The sequence below is a fragment of the Durio zibethinus genome, chromosome 24 (assembly GCF_047325235.1).
Source record: "Durio zibethinus cultivar Kanyao isolate XHJ-2024 chromosome 24, ASM4732523v1, whole genome shotgun sequence".
Lineage (NCBI taxonomy): Eukaryota > Viridiplantae > Streptophyta > Magnoliopsida > Malvales > Malvaceae > Durio > Durio zibethinus.
Genome location: NC_143185.1, coordinates 1,430,978 through 1,449,745, shown reverse-complemented (window position 1 = coordinate 1,449,745; position 18,768 = coordinate 1,430,978). Strand labels below are relative to the sequence as shown.

Below are 18,768 nucleotides of genomic sequence, written 5' to 3'. Positions count from 1 at the left end.
ATGTCTTCCAATTTCATTCGCTTTATAATCAATTTAAGCTTAGCTTCAGCATGCATGAATCTATCAAAAGAAACGACAGAACTGTTTAAATTTTGAACCTTCCAATTCAAGTATCAATGTTCATTAGTAACAAGGCAATCAAAAATGCCGAAGAAAAAGAGAAATGGAACTCCTTTGGAGCCGTAAAGATGAAGCCAATTGCTTGGTTGTGAATTGTGAGTAGAAATGAAAGTGAAACCATGACTTAAAATTCCTTTTCCAGACAATTATTAAAAGCAAAATCAAATCTTACAAATGATGTTAGGTTTGCTCGGCTGTAATATCACAAATTTATTCAACTTACCTTAGAAAAAGCAAAGAATCAAATCCATTTTTTTTTCTTTTCATGTCACTCTTTTGTTATTGGACAAAAAAAAATTCTCAATCATGGCACAAATAAAAAACAGAATCAAGTAAGGAAGCAAAACACAGCACTGGATTATCAGAATGTTTCTCGTTTAATTTTTATTTGACAGCCTTGACTATTTGAAGATTGTGATACTGTATATTCTCTCCCTTGGACCATGTTTTGACAAGGTTAGCCAATAGTTGGCAAGTGAGTGCTGGTTTTTTTTTTTGGTTTCTCGCCTGATTTTTATATATATTTCTAAAAGTTCACCCTGGATGTTAGGAAACCCAAAAACCTGGACTTTACGACCCAAGTGTGTCCTATGGTGCTCCTGACAGAGTCTTGAACTACATTAAAATCAATCAACCATGTTAAACACTGTAGAAGGTCCCAGAAAAACTGTAATAAAGTGAGAGCTGGGACAGGAGGATCGTGATAGGCTTCTTGTTAACGATCCAACAATTTAATTGGATACGAAGCAATGGAGTTGATTCAAGTAAGCTTTATTCCTTTCCGATGGCTATAAATAGGCTTGTCTCATGGCAACAAAGACACAAGCTATCTTCTCCCTTTTCCGCAGCCAAAACCCAAGTTTTTTTCTTGCCTTTGTTTTTTCTGTAGTCTCCAATGGATCAGCAGAAGACAACCTCTGGGGCTCTTCAGGCACCAATGACCGGATCCATCAACAATCCTGCTGGTGCTGCTCAGGCACTTATTAGCAATCCTGGTGCCGCTGCTCAGGCACTCCTCAACAACCCTGGTGTTGGTCAGCAGCTCATCATCAATCCTCTTTCTGATCAGGCTGTCATTAGCGATCCTGTTTCTGGTCAGCCACACATCAGTACTCCTGGTGCTAATCAGGCATTCATCAACAAACCTAGTACTGCTCAGGCACTGATGAAGAGTCCTAGTGCTAGTCATGCACTTATCCGAGGTGACCGTGGGGGCATGTTAAGCATGTCAGATGACAAAGCAATGATGCAGCAAATTTTGACAACCCATGCCCCTGATGGCCGAGAAGTTGATGTTAGACCTCTTCTCTATCTGGTTGAGGACATACTCAATCGCTCCACCCAGCATGTTGATTTCATTGTCAAGGTATAACATATGTTGCACTAATCCTGTTAAACAAATGGTTCAAAACACTCACCTTCCTAATTTTTTATTGCAGGGTGCTCTATCCCAAATTGAAATGGAAGAAAAAGTACAACAAGCAAATTATATAGCTATGCTTCAAGCTCTTACATATATCATCGATCGAATTGCATGCGAGGTTCTGCAAATTATAACATAAAATTCTCTAATCATGCCATATTTGTTACTCGTATATATACTAACATCTAGATGTTACAAATATTTTTAAATGCCAGCTATCATACAAGGCTTTCGGAGGTTCAGATGCACACGCAACAACAACTGCTATATTCAACTTGCTATCAAGCTATACATGGGATGCTAAGCTAGTGCTGTCCCTAGCAGCCTTTGCCTTGAACTATGGAGAATTCTGGCTTCTTGCTCAGATTTACTCGACAAACCAACTTGCCAAGTCAATGGCAATCCTGAGGCAACTGCCATCACTCCTGGAGCACACAGCTCCTCTGAAACCCCGGTTTGATGCTCTCAACAATTTGATTCGGACAATGATTGATGTGACTAGGTGTGTTGTTGAGTTCAAGGAGCTTCCATCAATGTACATTTCACAGGACTCACCGGCATTGGCCACTGCCATGACCCATATCCCAACTGCTGTCTACTGGACCATCAGGAGCATGGTGGCTTGTGCAACACAAATTTCCAGCCTTACGACCATGGGTCATGAGTATGTTTTGCTTGTTCATCTTATATGCAATACTTATTTATACAGGGCCATGAGTTTGGAAGGTTAAAAATAGTTGGATTAATAGTTTGCATTGCTTTCAGGTATGGAATATCAACCACGGAGTCTTGGGAGTTGTCCACTTTGGCTCACAAACTCAAAAACATATATGAACATCTAAGGCAGCAAATGAATTTTTGCTACCAATTTATAGGTTAGAGACTGGCCCCCTCAAATATTATCTTACACCAAAAAATTGATTGAAAACACTCACGGATGATCATTGTTAATTGCAGAGGAAAGGAGAGATGCTGAAACTTACCAGATGCTTCTGAATCTCTTTGACCCGAACGTGATGCACATTGACAATATGAAAATTCTAAGGGCCTTGATTTCTGCCAGGGATGATAAACTGCCCCTTCTTGAAGGTGCTACAAAGAGACAGGTAAGGCTTTCTTACCAAATTATAACAGTTTCTTCCTCAATATTTATATTAGACAGTACTTATTGTAGGATATATTTCGAACTTTTGTTGTGGGATATTGAACAGGTTGGCCTGGAAGTGCTGAGAAAGAAAATTGTGCTCTTGCTCGTTTCAAGCCTGGAATTCTCCAGTGATGAGCTTGCAATTCTTGAGCAGATATATAATGACTCCAGGGTCCATTCCACAAGGCTAGAGAGTCAGTATGAGGTTGTATGGATCCCAATTGTGGACCGTTCAATCATCCCATTGCCAGATGAAAAACGTACCAAATTTGAGACCCTACGAAGCACCATGCCATGGTATTCAGTGCAGGACCCTTTGCTCATAGAGAAGCCAGTGATCAGGTTCATCAAGGAAGTTTGGCACTTCAGAACCAAGCCAATCCTTGTGGTGCTAGACCCTCAAGGGAAAGTGGTTTCCCCTAATGCAATCCACATGATCTGGATTTGGGGAAGCACTGCGTTCCCCTTCACTAGTTTGAGAGAAGAAGCTCTCTGGAGGGAAGAGACATGGAGGCTTGATCTTCTGGTTGATGACATTGACCAAATGATCCTGAATTGGGTATATACATCTATATCTATATCTATATATATTTATATAAATATATTCAAACTTCACAAATTTTTTTCATTAAGTTGTTAGAAATAATAGTACATAAATGTTTACTCTTACTACAAATATATGCATCTAATACTCAATTTTGAACTTGAATTATTCTGTTTAATTTAATCAGATTAAAGACGGTAAATACATTTTCTTGTATGGAGGGGACGATATTGAGTGGGTGAGAAGATTTGTAGCCGCCGCACGCAGTGTTGCATCTGCATCTCGCATTCCTCTAGAGATGGTCTACGTGGGGAAAAGCAGCAAAAGGGAGCAAGTCAAGAAAGTGATAGGAATTATCACTGTGGAGAAGCTTAGCTATGCTTGGCTAGATATGGCCATGGTTTGGTTCTTCTGGACCAGGTTAGAGAGTATGTTATTTTCCAAGATTCAGTTAGGCAGGGCTGATGACCAGGACCCAATGATGCAACAAATCAAGAAGCTGCTTAGCTATGACAGAGAAGGTGGGTGGGCAGTGCTTAGCAGAGGGTCTAATATAGTGGTGAATGGCCATTCCACCACAGTTTTGCCTGCTTTGGGTGGCTATGATGAATGGAAGGTAAATGTGACTGAAAAAGGTTTTGATTTGGCATTCAAGGAGTACCATGACAAGCTTCATGGCGTTGCTCACCCTTGCTGCCGGTTTGAGTTCCCGACTACCACAAGGATCCCAGAGAACATGAGATGCCCTGAGTGCCACCGCATCATGGAGAAATACGCCACTTTCCTCTGCTGCCATGACGAGCAAGGCATTCCAGGCTCACTGTTTTAAGCTACGATCAGGCCTTCATCACTGTTTTTCCTACTATTATTGCCACTAAATAATGATGTCCTATGGGAGTCAAAATCTAAAATTTTCTTCTAAATTTTCACTTGGCCTGTTAAGGTTTGTGTTTTACATGTAATGCTAATGGCCACTATGTGGCCTAAATTGGCAACCTATATAATTTCCACTTTGTTGTCAAGCATATGATATTATAAAAAGCAGACTTTACTTGAGTGTGATAGTTTGGAAACTCCTTTTCATTGCTTTTTCATTCTCCATTTCCTTTGAAGAATCATACCTTTTCTTGGTTTAAGGTCACATGAAGTGAGCCAACTAAACAAAAGATCCTAATTTCAAAGATGTAAAATTACCCCATCAGACACTGGTGCCAAGAGCCCCTATAGCTCAGTGGTAGAGCGTCAGTCTTGTCAACTGAAGGTCTGTAGTTCGATCCTGCACGAGGGCAACAACTTTGCCCATATATATATAAATTATTATTATTATTTCTGTTTTCTGCTAAGTCTGCTATTAAGCAAGTCTCAAATTGAAATGATTTTCTTCGTCTAAGTAGCAAAAAATACAAAAATACTTGTGTACCAAGTCTCCGGCCAATAAACTTAATTATTCTTGCCTACTGCAGAGAAGCAGCATAAGAAACGCATCATAATATGAAGTTCAGAAAGCTAAAGTTTAGTTTTAGCATAGGAATGGTTGAGTGCAGGTCTATTATATCAAGTGTCACTATACAAAGCCTTGTTTTAGATGGAAAAATAGCTGCGTTGTTCATGATGATTTTATTGATTTATTATAAACCTTGCAGCCTACGAGGAAACAACTAACAATGGTCAATTTCTATGCATCAGAATCTTGGATGTTGAGAGGATAGGGAAGGTATCTTTGGTAAAAGTAGTGGTAGGATCATCAACTGATCGAGAGAATACTGAAAATGGGGCTGATTCAAATGTTTCATTTCAACCTCTTTTAGGACTTTGGATATGAATTTGTGACTTTCTGTCCATACATTTGTGTAGGCATTTGTGCATTTATGATTTTCTTCTTTTCTTTATGGCCCACTGTTCTTATTATAGGGGGCCAGCATCTCCTATAATTGACCAATTTAAATCACTCCAATGCTTACTTGCTTACTGCTACTCAGCACCAAATTATCTTCTGCTTCCCTCAAATTATTAAGCTCTTCTGCCTGATATTAGACCATAACACCTTGGAATTGGATTGCTCAATGTTTCTGAATATAATAGTAAACCTTACTTTTGCATTTCATAGACATTTCTCAACTGGTCTATGAATTTACAAATACTACCTGTTTTCTGAAACTAGAACCACAGTAAAGTTGGGAACCATCCAAAAAAATTAGTTGAATTCGAACTCGAATCTAAAGACAACAACAAGAAGATGGAGTTAAAGATGAACAAGACCCTGGTGACCCTTTTTTCATTTGCTTAATATTGCGGACCGCATGATGACACAAACATCCCTTTATTCTTTTCATTAGTCTCATCTCTCATTGTCCTTTTGATCATATATCAGTTGTTATTAAGTCATTTTCTCACCCACAAAATTCGGACTTGCCTTGTTTGTGACCTTGGTTCCAAGGTTTAGTCCTGAAAAATTGGGTCCCTGAGGGTAGTGGTTAAATGTTGCACTTGTCCTTTAGAGGCAGGGTCCCACTACATTGACCCTACTTGTAGTATTTCTAGACCAGAAATCCAATGTGATTTGTTTTGAGTTTTGACTAAATTATCATCTAGCTAGATTTCTCATGAACCTTTTTTTTTTCTCCTGGGGCAGTCTTGGGATCTCAGATCAAGAGAAAAGATTTCTGACCTGGTTCATTATGACAATGATGTCAGTTCAAATCATATATCACTTGCTTTGTTTTCGTCATTTTGGTTTTTAATAGCTTTCCATGTACATTAACACATGGTTAAGGTGCTTGAAAGAACACTTAAATCGCTCAGGGAAGAAATTAAAACTGACAAAACTTGGAATACCTAAATCTTAATACCAAAAAAAGTGCTTGAAAAAGCCCCAAGTCCTGTCATTTTTCCTCTTAAACATCATGATTCTTTTCCAGGGTTGAGGTCACTACTTTTTTCTTGGTAGCCAATTTTTTGATCCATCCTTGGAGGGTTGTTATTTGAGGCTTGCACATGCTAGGCATTTAGTGCTGGTTTCAAGACACATAGAGATTGAACCAACGCAAAAGAAAATTGGAGACTTATCTGTTAAAATGTAATTTTGTATCAATATGCAATTATGTGTCCTCCATTAAGCAGAAAAAGAGCTTGAGGCCATGTGATATTTTCCCTACTTTGCATTAGAAAAGTTTACTAATAAGATTTCCATTGTCAGCTGGCCAGTTATCTAAGCATTAGTGGGTTGAAAAGATATAGACCTTTCTGCACTTTTGGTTGCTTAAATGTGGCTAAACCATGTTCTGCTACCCCACCTTGAACATTTAAATTACTGTCCATTTTGGACCAAGAACTATTACTTTAACAATGAATCTAGCAGATTTTGTAACTGTTGCATGTTGGTTATTAGGTTTAGAAGTTCTAAGAGATTGGTCCCATTCCCATTTGTTCACTTACATCACTCTCACTTTGATTTCCATTGAGGTTCAACCTGTGAAGTTGGAAGGAAAATTAGACATTGTCTTGTCCAAAAATCCTTACAGCTCAAAGCTTTTCTCCTTTGAGCTTGGGATTTTCTTTCTTTTGGGTGTCACCAGCTATTAGGACTTTCCAATGATATGGGATTCCATAGTATTTATGTATAATGCTCGAGGCATGCTGGTAAAAGTGTTCCAAATTCAAGAAATGTAAGGAATCTTTGTGATGAAAGCCAAAGGACAGCTAAAGTATGGAAAGATTTTTCTAGGTTTCTAAGCTTGTAGCTGGTTCTAGTCATTAGTTGTTGGGAAGTTATTTAATTCCTCATTAACCACCCAAAACCAAACGCTTAAATCCATAATGAACCATTCGATGGCCATAATTCAAAGGGAAATAATAGTAGCAAAGCATAAAATTTTTTTAACAGTGAAAATTTTAAATTTGTCGAATATATATATATATATATTTTTTCCGAATCCATCCAAACATGTTTATGTACATGATTTGGGTTATAATCGAAGTTCTAAATGGTTCAATGAATCAACTTTATCCACATGCCAGTTCGTGGGGTTGTTTGGTGTATTACTGGTGACCCTTTCTCTTTTGCCATTTTTTGCCATCAAATTTTCCTGTGCATTTCCCTTAGCCCTTGACCCTACTAAGAAATTATTAGTGATAATTTTAAAGATAATATGAAAATAAAATACGGCAATAAAATATAAAAATAATATGAGAAAAAAATATAAATTTAGTATAATTATATTTTATATTTTAATTGTGTCATGATTAAAACATAATATTATTCATGTTATGTTTGTATCAAATAATAATAATATACTTAAAATATGATAATTTTCATGCAAACATATAAAATATAAAAATTATTTAAGTTTATTTTTTAAATAAATTAATAATCATATTTATTTTATCATTTCACTATTTAAATAGATTAAAAATATTTAATTTTTAATCTATTTTTTGTTTAAAATCTAATTTAAATGTTTTTTTATTTAAATAAATAAATTAATCACATCTAATCATATTATTTATAAGATCAATAATTCAACTCATATCAAGTGAGTTCTAACCCAAACTTATAAAATCGTTTTTTTTAAAATCAAATTTTAAACCAGGTTAAATATTTTTTAAAAAAAATTAAAGTTAAATTTTATGTAAATCCGTTTCATTTTGACTCAATCCAATATATATTATTTTTTATTATTTATTTAATTTTATATTTATATTTAAAAATAATATTTTATATTAAAAATTAATATTTTATTAATTTCAAATCTAATTAATTACGAATTTAAACAAATATAAATTAGATCAAATTTAGATATAAAAATTAATATTATAATATTAAATTAGATCAAATTACAAATATGCTCCCAACATATTATTATATATAATTATTTATGTTTAATTATATTAATCGTATCATATTATATATTATTATTTGAATTATATTAAATAAATTAATTTTAAATATGTTAATTATATCTTATCATATATAATATATATATAATAAATATATTATATTCATTAAATGATTTACATTATTTAAATATTTATATTATATTTGCATCGAAATTATTACCCTATTGGCATGACAAAATTATCGGGTATAAAATTTATACACAAAAATAAAAAGGTTCTAATTTTTACGACGCAACGAAGCAAAAGCATCCAGTTCTTCGCATTCTATTTCTTAGTAGGCAATAGCAACTACAAACAACAAAATCCTTTCTTTCTCTGTGGAAAATAAGCTTTAATCTTTTGAGAGAAAGAATATATAAAAGCAAAAACAAAATAAAAAATGAAAGAAATGTCTATCTGCTTCAATTCCAACTCCTCCTAACCAAAAGCAAAAAAAAAAAGCAGAAAGCAGAGCAAAAACAGAGGATAACAGAGCAAAAGAACAGAGAAAGAAAGGAGAGATGGGAGGAGTAACGTCTTCAATGGCGGCAAAGTTTGCTTTTTTCCCACCAAACCCACCTTCATACAAGCTTGTAATTGATGACCTAACTGGTCTTTCGCTTCTAAGTCCTTTTCCTCATAGAGAAAACGTTGAGGTTCTTAAGCTTCCAACTCGGCGTGGCACGGAGATTATAGCTATTTACATCAGGCATCCTATGGCTACTTCAACTTTGCTTTACTCTCATGGTAACGCTGCCGATCTGGGTCAGATGTATGAGCTTTTCATCGAGTTAAGCATCCACTTAAGGGTCAATCTAATGGGGTATACTCTGGTTTCAGCTGCTGTTTTTGCTGATTCTTTTTGTGTAAAAAGTTTGCAACTTTTCTTTTTTGTTAGTTGGGTGTATTTGTGGGTTTTGGCATCTGGGTTTTCGGAATTGTGATGCCTTTTGTTGTTTCCTTGATGTTTTTGTTGGTTCTTAACATCTGGGTTTTTGGTTTTTGTGTTTGTTTAGTTATATTTAGTTTTTGAGTTGATTGCATAAACAAGAAAGGGAGATTTCTATGTGAACGGAGCTTGAATGGGTATAATTAGCTGGAAATAGAGATGTGCTTGGTGTTATGCAAGTTTTATTGGACCCTTTCAACAGTCTGATTTAATTGGAAAGGAATTGAGTGACGTGCTTCTGGAAGATGATGTTGCTAGACAGTGAACGTGCAAATCAGTTTATGGTGTTGAGTGTGGGAAAATATTGATTTGCTTTTACCAAGTTTAGGTGATAATTCTGCGGATTATGGCTTATTTAGCTGTTAGTCTTGTTCTAATCGATACTTGATAGTTATTGTGGTTAGTTTGCTGGTTTAACCTGATAAATTGTTTTGTGACTGGAGCACCAGCTAGCAATTAACATTTTCATGTTTTTATTTTGGCAATAGCAGATTCTATTGCCTAATGCTGGTAGTTCTTGCAGTGCCAAAGAGAGAATGATGGGTTTCTTTGTTCATTCCTATAGGAATTAGGATTGCTGTCTTGAAAAGACCTTTATCCATTTTTTGTCCATTGAAGAAAATTTAGTATAGCAACTTATTAAGAAATTAAAGTTTACAGTTTTCTTATAGATTTTCTATGATATTGTGCAGTTATGACTATTCTGGGTATGGGCAATCTTCTGGAAAGGTATATAGCAAACTTGATATTGTTTTAAAAGGAAAGGAAAAAAATGATCTTTCTGTAAAAGATATGGCTGTACTTGTGGAGCTGATAGGATGGTCTAAAGCCCATATCTTTCCTTTTTTACAGCCAAGTGAGCAGAATACATATGCAGATATTGAAGCTGCATATAAATGTCTTGAAGAGAGGTATGGTACAAAACAGGAAGATATCATCCTGTATGGCCAATCTGTTGGTAGTGGCCCTACTTTGGATCTAGCAGCTCGGCTGCCTCAGTTAAGAGCTGTTGTTCTGCACAGTCCCATACTTTCTGGCTTGAGGGTCATGTATCCTGTAAAGCGCACATTTTGGTTTGACATTTATAAGGTAACAGAAAGCTTTCTTTGTTTGCTTGTCCAATTTATTCCTCCTATTGGATTTGTTTATGTGAATATTGCAAATATAATGTGTTCTTTTTTGGGTTGTTTGTGTGCAGAATATCGATAAAATTCCACTTGTCAATTGTCCTGTTCTTATCATTCATGTAAGCATCTATAACCCTAACACTCTCCTTGATTATTTCATGTGTTATAAATTTCATAATCTACCACCTGCACATATCCCCTTAGGTAGTAGATATTTGAGCCATTACATCATATTATATGATTCTTATCTTTTCCATTGAATTCTTTACAATGATGATGGAATTTAATGAACCGTCTTTGTTTTTTATTTCTTTTTTTTCTCAAGTCTAAAATTTACCTCTGAACTCAGTTTAGGTTGAAAGTGAAAACACCAATATTGCGAGATGAGATACTTATGCACTGCTTAATTTCTTTCTTTGTCATATGATATACTCTGAAGTTTGAATTTTCTGCTTTTTACTTTTCCAGTTTCCTACAATTTCTTTTGATCATTTGTAATGATTTGTCTGTTCTTACCGAAGGTTTCCCAAAACCGCTTTGATTGGACAACAATCAGAGCTTTTAACCAGCAAGTCTAAACAGAAATATGAGGGTATCACTGAATTTTCCAGGTTTTCCTTCAATGTTAATTCACATGCTATCATACCTTATCATCTATTTTACCATTGATGTTTCTTGCTTAGGAGTTTCTTTTGAAGGTCCAATTCTTTCAATCAAGTCTGACAAATCTAGATCTGCATTGGACTTTGGCCCATGCAAGTGTCTCAAGTAGAAACAAAAAGATAGCTGTCATGACAGTGGGTAAATAATTGATAGTTTTGGAGGATTGGCAATCCAGGCAAAGTAAATTAATTGGAGCCGTATAATTAAGAATTCTAGCATCTAAAACACCTTTTCGTCTTCTCAAGTGAGATGGAAGTATTTTTGCTAGAGGAGCATGATTGAACCGTTGTTTTTCTACGATTACTAATATTTAAGTATTAGTTTATTTTTCATACAGTCAACAAACACCTATCGGAAAAAATGAAAGCCTGGCGGCTTTTGGTTTGAAACCTAGAAAGAAGAAAGATAATAATCTCTTCTAATCTACTTAGCTCTTATGAGGACTAAAATCAAATTGGCAACTGTTAGAGCAGATAATGATTATCCATATGTAGGGAGGATTGTTGAGCAGTATTTTGAAGTCTGGTTTGAAGTGAAAAGATATGACCTATATGGACCCCTTTGATGGCTAACCCTGATACCTATACTTGATTTTTGGTTTTGAAAATCATGTTGTATGTTGACATTGCTGAATTTTTCTGTATGTCTCTGCCAAATATGGTTTGGCTTTTTTTATTTTTATTTTTAAATTATAGTATCATGATAATTCCATTAGGTAGTGGATATCTGCAGTAGCTGCAAGTTAGTTTTCTTGGCTCCTTTTGCTTAGTCAGAAGTAAATCTTCTGTACACTATAGGTTTTGTTTAATTAAAGCTAAGTTTGGTTATCCTCATTCATATATTCAATGTAATGCATGAGTTGGGATTTATGACCAAAATTTTCATTTTTCTGTTGTCAATTTGTTGATTTTGTCGATATAGTTCTGCTTTCATAGTGCATAAAAAGATTTGACTATGCCTTTTAACAAAATTTTGAGGGATGGGCATGGAAAGAGATCAAATAGAAAGAGTTGAAGGGAATCTGGTATTGAAAACTATCTAGTTTTTCCTTGAATTTCTTTGGTGTGTAAATATTATAAGGTTTCCTTTATCTGTCTTCATTTATTGATCAGTAAATGATAACTGTCTAGAAGGTGAAATTGACTTCCTGTACCACCAATTATAGCTTTTGAGACAAGTCGCTTTATGTCATTGTGTAGGGAACTTCAGATGAAGTTGTGGATTGCTCTCATGGTAAGCAGCTTTGGGAGCTGTGCAAAGAGAAGTACGAACCACTGTGGCTTAAAGGAGGGAACCACTGTGATCTAGAGCACTATCCTGAGTATATCAGACATCTCAAGAAGTTCATATCAACCGTAGAGAAATCTCCTTCTCAAAAGCACAGTTCCAGGAGAAGCACAGACCAATTTGATCAGTCTCGAAAAAGTACGGATGTGTTTGAGGTCTCAAGGAAGAGTACCGATCGTAGAGAGAAACCAAGGAAGAGCACTGACAGGCCTGAAAAGTTGAAAACTCAGTCTAATAATATGGATAAGCTAGATAAATTAAGAGTCTCCTTTGATCAATTGGAAAGGTCTCGCAGGAGTGTGGATTGCCATGAGAAGTCCCGAAAAAGCATTGATCACCAGTTAGAAAGAGCACGGAAAAGTGTTGATCGGTTGGATAGATTACGAACTGGTTAATACTTTCATGTAAAAAAAAAAATTGCATGCATGCAACTGTTTCGTGTTGCGATGAATTAATTTTTGCTTCTTTTTAATTTATTATCACGGTGTTTGGGCTGTGTAGTTGGCTTGGCATATATCATTTCATAATACAGTGCCATGAAACCTTTCTGTTGTTAAATCCATCTTGTAAACCGAAGCTAGTTTTCCTCAGTCATGGGCATTTCAATTTGCAGAAAATACCATTGGAGAGCAGCTTGTTGCAAAGCTGAAAAGGTTAAGCGGAACCTTCCTGGCATGTTTTGGTTGATAGTACCTTCTAGCAAGAACGGAATGAAGCAGAAAATACTGATACACGCCTGACTGGTGACCACCCTGGCTAAATGGTAAAACTTCCATTTGTCTGCTGCAGGTAGACGAAGTTAAAAGAGACTCCTGCCTGCTCGTGAAGACAAAAGTACCAAGCACCTGTCAATTAGTTCACAAATAGACAGACCAGGGGCATGGAATGCTTTGAGGACGGTAGCTGCCTCCACGCGTGTTTTTCTGCATAACCAAACTAGTTAAATCAATAGATTTTGCGAAGTTAAATATAAAAATGATCTATTTGTTATAATTTTTATCAGTTTAGTATATAAAAAAATAAAATTATCAGTTTGATATCTAAAATTAAAATTTATCATTTATTTTAGTATATGATATTAATCTTATTAGTCAATTTATTAATTTGATATGAATATTAAATAAGATATTTATACGGATTAAAAAAAATTTAGTCAGTATAAAATAATCAATTGTGATTTTAGTATTAAAAGAAATTTTTAAAAATTTTAAAAATATATTTTAAAAATAAAAAAATAAATATTTAAAAATTTTGAAAAAATTATGAAAACATTAAAAATTTAAAAGATCTCAGTTTTTAATAAAAATCCAAAAAAATATGAAAATTTTAAAAACTTTTAATAAAAAATTTTTTTCTTAAAATTAAAAAATGCAAAAACTTTAAAATTTTGAAAATAAAAAAATTTATTTTTTTCGAAAAAAATCAAAATTTTTAAAAATGTAAAAATGACAAAAAATTATAAAAATTTTTATTTTTTGAATCTTACAATTTTAATTTATATATATTTTTTAATTTTTCAGATATTTTTAAAATTTTTTATTAAAATTTTAAGTTTTTATTTTTAGAATATTTTTAATTTTTTTATAATTTTTTAGAATGTTTTAGATTTTTTTGAAATTTTTAAAATTTCAAGATTTTTTCAAAAAAATTTAATTTTTTAAAGTTTCAAAAAATTTTCAAAAAATTTAGATTTTTTAATTTTTAGTTTTGTTAAGTTTTTGTGATTTTTTTACATTTTAAGAAAATTTCATCTTTATTAAAAATTTCTTTTTTTTTTAATTTTTATTAAAATTTTAAGATTTTTTTAATTTTTGAATTTTTATAATTTAACAATTTTTTATTTTTTAAAAATATTTTATTTTTTAATTATTTATACTTTTTAAAAATATTTCAAATTTAAAAAAAAAAATTAAAATTCTTTTAAGGAGAACATGACGATTGACAATGCAATCGACTAAACTTCTTAACACTTATCAATATTTTATTAAATATTCCTATTATGTCAGTAAATTAATTAACTATATTAATTCGAATAAAAACTAGAATTTCAAACTAACAATTTTATTTCCTTAAGTATCAAACTTAAAGGTTTAACCCATTTTGTAATCTTCAACCGTGACCCTGTTTTATGCAAGCTCCTTGAGAAAAATCTCTGTAAAAGTTTATCAAGATATGAAGAAAAAAAGATTAATCCTATGTTCCTTTCCTACCAAGAAGAGAAAGAATAAATAAAAAGCTGCAATGAGTTCCTGCATGTCATTCACAGGATTTATGTTTTAAGCAGAACAAATGGTTTCCCATTTGGATGCATTCCAGGTTGCACCGGTGCGGGCTGTAACATAAACCAAACCAAATTTGAGCATGAAGGTTAGAGACATTTTCATGAGCGAAAGGGTTATTCAACTTTTTTCATACGGTGCATTTCATCGAGGCATGTCAAACTGTCGCTGATTATTATCCATCTTAAGAGAACAACCAGTTGAAACCAGACTTTGGAACCTCATTAAAGAAGTGTCAAAAAGACTTCTAGAGGTGACTCAGAAACTTCCTACCATGTTGAATATCAACCCTCCAACCAATTTTGTTGTCATTGGCACTACATTTTGCTTGAATTACCTGTCCAATTTTTTTGTTTCTCTTTTATACTTTCTGAATGATGAGCAAATGAAGAAAGGTACTTCTGTGAACTGAAATGCAAGATATTTTAGTGTTATCCATGGTTAAGTCAATGGCAACGGGTAGAATCCTCTAACAGAGATAATCTTGGTTTCTTCTCGCTATATTCAACTATGGCTGATGGTGGAAGACGACCAATACAGATCTCGTGCACTGTTGCAAATAGAGGAAACAACTCTAGCCATCCGCGGTGGCTTAAAACTTCATAGACCTCTCTTGCCGTGGATACACCCTAAACATAAGAGAAGAATATCAGATAAGATATTAATTCGGAATCAACAAACATATTATACTCAAAAGCATATTTTACTGCTGCTAGAGAACTTCAGCATTTTGTATCTGTTGAATTCATAGGGTAGAGATGGACTCTTATTCTTCAGCATAAGGATAAGAACTCTTATTCTACTGAGATGTCAAACCTTTCTTTTTTTTCTTTTACCAAGGCTTCATTTACAAACATAATCAATTTGAAATTGCTCACAGAAACTCCTTTTTCCAATCTAGAAAAACAGGAAGTCTATTAGTGTCTTCCAGTTTAGGACAAATTTTAAGATCTTGTCCAAATATGTTTGTGTTTTAGATTTACTCAGAATTTCTTTTTCCATATTTTTAGGACCATACTTTCCTTGTTTAATATCTACCTGTAATTTCTGGCCCTGCAACATCTCAGCCTCTAGTTCATCAAATGATCTGTAGATGACAAACGGTATGGTCACAATTTGCTTTATATCCTGCTACAGAGCTTGTGCACCAGAAGTTTAAGGCTAACCTTTTTCCTCCATTCTTAGCAAATGCCTCAGCAACTTTTCTGTTTCTTCCCCCCACTTTCAAAAAGAACATAGTTTTGGTATCAGTTAATGTCATATTTGGCCCATATAGTTTAAGAAAATTTGGATGCGGTACCTCTACTCTCTAAACTGTGTAATGTGGTACATGTATTATCCTTCAGTGTGACAATTCAGTACCTAGGGCTAACACCATTAACTTAGGACAATGACATGGCTATCATCCAATCACATGATGGCGTGTTGCATGTTTCTGTCATGTCATCATGCCATGTGGCATGTGGCATCCACACGTGTACCACGTGGCAAGTTGACATGACAAAACATGACACATGCCATCACATGATTGGACGACAGCCAGTTATTGTCCTAAGTTAACTGTCTTAACCTCAAGTACTATATTGACAAACGAAATTATCATATAGATACCAAATTACACATTTTAAAAGTAAAGTTACCATATTGGAAATTTTCCTAAAGTAAATGGGTCAAATATGACATTAATCCCTTTAGTATCAAAGTAGATTAATTTTCTCAAATAGAAGGTGTGAAAATATCTGCTTTCTTACAGCATGTTGTGATGACATCAGCAACTCCACAGCTTTCAAAGAAGGTACTATCCCTAACAGATGAAAATAACAGCTTGGAGAAAGCTCTCATCTCTCTCAGACCAATTCTCATTATTGCAGCCTGATAACATGCATAACAGTGAGAAAAGATACAGCCCAAACAGGTAAGATCTATGGTAAAAAATCTTATGTGCGAACCTTTGTGTTGTTTCCCATGTCAAGTCCATCCACAAAACCTGTAACATTAGGAAGTAGGATCGCTGTTAGTTCACAAGCTATGTAGAAGGGTGAAAACAAGATGTTACTGCACAACATACCAGCTGCTAAGGCCACAACATTCTTCAAAGTGCCACATAGTTCAACCCCTTCCACATCCTGGACCTGTTCGCTCAAGAAAAACAAAAGCAGAAACGTTTCTTAAAGATGCCTTACAGTTTGTTCATTTCTGCTTTCTTCCTATCCAATGATTCGTCATGGCACTTTTTCCGATTGCTTAGACTTGCAATTATTTACTAGACTAGTTTTAACTGTAAAACAGTCAATAAATTAGATGTTAACTGAAACTTGAAAAAAAAGCACATCAATAGTACTCACAGGAGTGACCATGAAATAAGGGGTATTGAATAATTGAACCCATTGTTCTGCAATCTCTCTATTGTCTCTGTACCCAACTGTTGCTTCACTGAACTTCTCCACCGCAATCTGCAGACTCGACCAGTTACCTTTTAAGAAAGCAAATGGCAAAATGATGTTGTATGTGAATTTCTCTAGTAAAATCAGCTGATTACCTCATTTGCAATATTTGCCCCCATCAGAACAGAACAATTGATGCCAAGCTGCTCGGAAATAAGAGTGGAGATCATACAAGGGCCTTCCATCTTGACTTCCATTCCTTTAATAAGGGATATAGCCTCCGCATCTCCCCTCACTTTATCGATAAGGCTCTTACATATACCGTCCATAAATTGATGGGGGATCACAAAAACCAACATGTTTGCGTCTTTAACTGCACAATTTCCATTATGATCGTAAACAGAGTGAACATCTATCCCCTAATACAATCACTCAAAAATCTAAATCAACCAAAAAATTTATAAGAAATCCAAAGAAAACAGGAAATTAACTACCCGCATTGTGGATGTCTGGATCCGCAATGACATTTTTGCCAAGCTTGATACCTGGGAGATATTTAACATTCTCCTGTGAAAGAAAACAAGTTCAGTTACAAGTTGAGAAATTTACAAGCACAGAAACGAATTGCAAATGAAGGTCTTCGAGTGCTCACATTAGTTCTGTTAATGACATCTGTAAGCTTCTCACCACTTAGCAATGTCTCCTCAAATACCCACATCCTCACTTCATCTGAATTTTCATAAGAAAAAATTCAAATTCAATCCCAAGCTCAGTTTTTTATAGCTCCAAATTATCTAAAGCCTTAAACTTCCAATTACCATGATCAATCTCAAAACTTTAAAACACAGTTTAGTAAATTTTTCATCATTCAACCCTATGAATTTCACAATTTAACATCTTTGTCTTGTCCTCAGCTTTTAAATCAACCAAAAGACAAGTTAAAGTAAATACAAATTCTAATTAGTACCATTCAGTCATTGCAAGGAACAAGAAAAAACAATGATGGGCACATACCATGAAAAGAGTTGAGCTTGAGAGTGTTAGAAGCAATGAGTTTAGCAGCAACACTGCCCCAATTACCACTACCAACAACAGTAACCCTTGATTTATACCCAACTTGACCATCATTACCACCATTGTTTCCGGTATTAGTGTTATGGGGCGTTGCGGTTTCCGTTCCAGTTTCACCTTCCTGTGGGACAGGGACTTGTTCAAAGGCAGGAGCCATGGAAAGGAAAGGAGAGAAATGAGACGAGGAAAAGAGGAGTGGCAATGAGGAAATGAAGGAATTATAAGGAGAGGAAGAGAAGTTAGAGAAGAGAGAAGAAGAAGAATATAATGGGAAAAGAGAGCGCATGGAGGCGGAGATGACAGACGAGTTTTCGTGAGAAACTATGAATCAGTATTATCCTTTATGTTTTCTTGAGTCTGGCGATCTACTCCTTTCTTTCTTTATTTTTTCTCTCAAATCAGACCTACCTGTTACTTCCTATATGTGGGAACCTTAGGTCTGCAAAATTTTTTCTATATTTTTGGAATTTTAGGTTAAAATTTTGTAATTCTTTTATGGGGTTTATTGATTTTCTTTCGGTCGAAAAAAATCAAAGTCACCTATTTAACTTGAATTCCAAGTGTAAAATAGACAAAAATCCAATCACTAAACATTGTTAAGGCTAAGACAAAAGTGGGAGAAGCAGTGATTATGGTTCATGGCCTGATGAATTATTAAGGAACTTGACTTGGGTGTTGGGTCCATACTGAAATGTCTGAGCTTGCCAATTGAGAGATGATGCCAGCCCCACTTCCAGTGACTCAACATATTGTAGTCCAACAGGGTTGGTCAGATGTACCATTAAACAGGCCACTGAGATTTTAAATTAAACCTGAATGCCTAGTGGGGTTGCAACTTTACATATAGAGCATTTTGCAACAAACTTGATTGGGAAAATAAAAAAAGAACGGGAAATTGT

The 18,768-nt window shown here is 34.5% G+C and overlaps 3 protein-coding genes across 3 annotated transcripts; 2 read left to right on the top strand and 1 right to left on the bottom strand.

Moving 5' to 3' along the window:
• The first annotated feature begins 956 nt into the window (after positions 1–956).
• LOC111315913 (protein SIEVE ELEMENT OCCLUSION B-like) lies at positions 957–4,289 on the top strand. Its single transcript, XM_022917935.2, has 7 exons — positions 957–1,486; positions 1,560–1,661; positions 1,759–2,207; positions 2,309–2,418; positions 2,501–2,649; positions 2,755–3,249; positions 3,422–4,289. The coding sequence occupies exons 1-7, from the start codon at positions 1,016–1,018 to the stop codon at positions 4,061–4,063; spliced, it is 2,418 nt and encodes an 805-aa protein (XP_022773670.2). The 5' UTR covers positions 957–1,015; the 3' UTR covers positions 4,064–4,289.
• A 4,056-nt stretch (positions 4,290–8,345) lies between these two features.
• LOC111316597 (uncharacterized) lies at positions 8,346–12,725 on the top strand. Its single transcript, XM_022918593.2, has 5 exons — positions 8,346–8,932; positions 9,751–9,787; positions 9,911–10,147; positions 10,257–10,304; positions 12,048–12,725. The coding sequence occupies exons 1-5, from the start codon at positions 8,631–8,633 to the stop codon at positions 12,528–12,530; spliced, it is 1,107 nt and encodes a 368-aa protein (XP_022774328.1). The 5' UTR covers positions 8,346–8,630; the 3' UTR covers positions 12,531–12,725.
• Positions 12,726–14,288: 1,563 nt separating this feature from the next.
• Positions 14,289–18,687, bottom strand: LOC111316595 (glycerol-3-phosphate dehydrogenase [NAD(+)]-like). Its single transcript, XM_022918590.2, has 11 exons — positions 17,813–18,687; positions 17,451–17,527; positions 17,293–17,365; positions 16,954–17,171; positions 16,760–16,867; positions 16,483–16,546; positions 16,364–16,401; positions 16,166–16,286; positions 15,581–15,635; positions 15,453–15,501; positions 14,289–15,043 (listed from the first exon to the last, which is right to left on the bottom strand). The coding sequence occupies exons 1-11, from the start codon at positions 18,153–18,155 to the stop codon at positions 14,861–14,863; spliced, it is 1,329 nt and encodes a 442-aa protein (XP_022774325.2). The 5' UTR covers positions 18,156–18,687; the 3' UTR covers positions 14,289–14,860.
• Between the last annotated feature and the right edge of the window lie 81 nt (positions 18,688–18,768).

Excerpts from the sequence above, each read along its gene's own strand:
- LOC111315913 (XM_022917935.2), top strand. The coding sequence starts at position 1,016 with ATGGATCAGCAGAAGACAACCTCTGGGGCTCTTCAGGCACCAATGACC. Across the intron at positions 1,487-1,559 it reads ATGTTGATTTCATTGTCAAG|GGTGCTCTATCCCAAATTGA; the intron begins GTATAACATATG and ends TTTTTATTGCAG. Across the intron at positions 1,662-1,758 it reads TCGATCGAATTGCATGCGAG|CTATCATACAAGGCTTTCGG; the intron begins GTTCTGCAAATT and ends TTTAAATGCCAG.
- LOC111316597 (XM_022918593.2), top strand. The coding sequence starts at position 8,631 with ATGGGAGGAGTAACGTCTTCAATGGCGGCAAAGTTTGCTTTTTTCCCA. Across the intron at positions 8,933-9,750 it reads TTAAGGGTCAATCTAATGGG|TTATGACTATTCTGGGTATG; the intron begins GTATACTCTGGT and ends GATATTGTGCAG. Across the intron at positions 10,305-12,047 it reads GTCCTGTTCTTATCATTCAT|GGAACTTCAGATGAAGTTGT; the intron begins GTAAGCATCTAT and ends GTCATTGTGTAG.
- LOC111316595 (XM_022918590.2), bottom strand. The coding sequence starts at position 18,155 with ATGCGCTCTCTTTTCCCATTATATTCTTCTTCTTCTCTCTTCTCTAAC. Across the intron at positions 17,528-17,812 it reads CAAGCTCAACTCTTTTCATG|ATGAAGTGAGGATGTGGGTA; the intron begins GTATGTGCCCAT and ends ATGAAAATTCAG. Across the intron at positions 16,547-16,759 it reads CTTATTTCATGGTCACTCCT|GTCCAGGATGTGGAAGGGGT; the intron begins GTGAGTACTATT and ends TTGAGCGAACAG.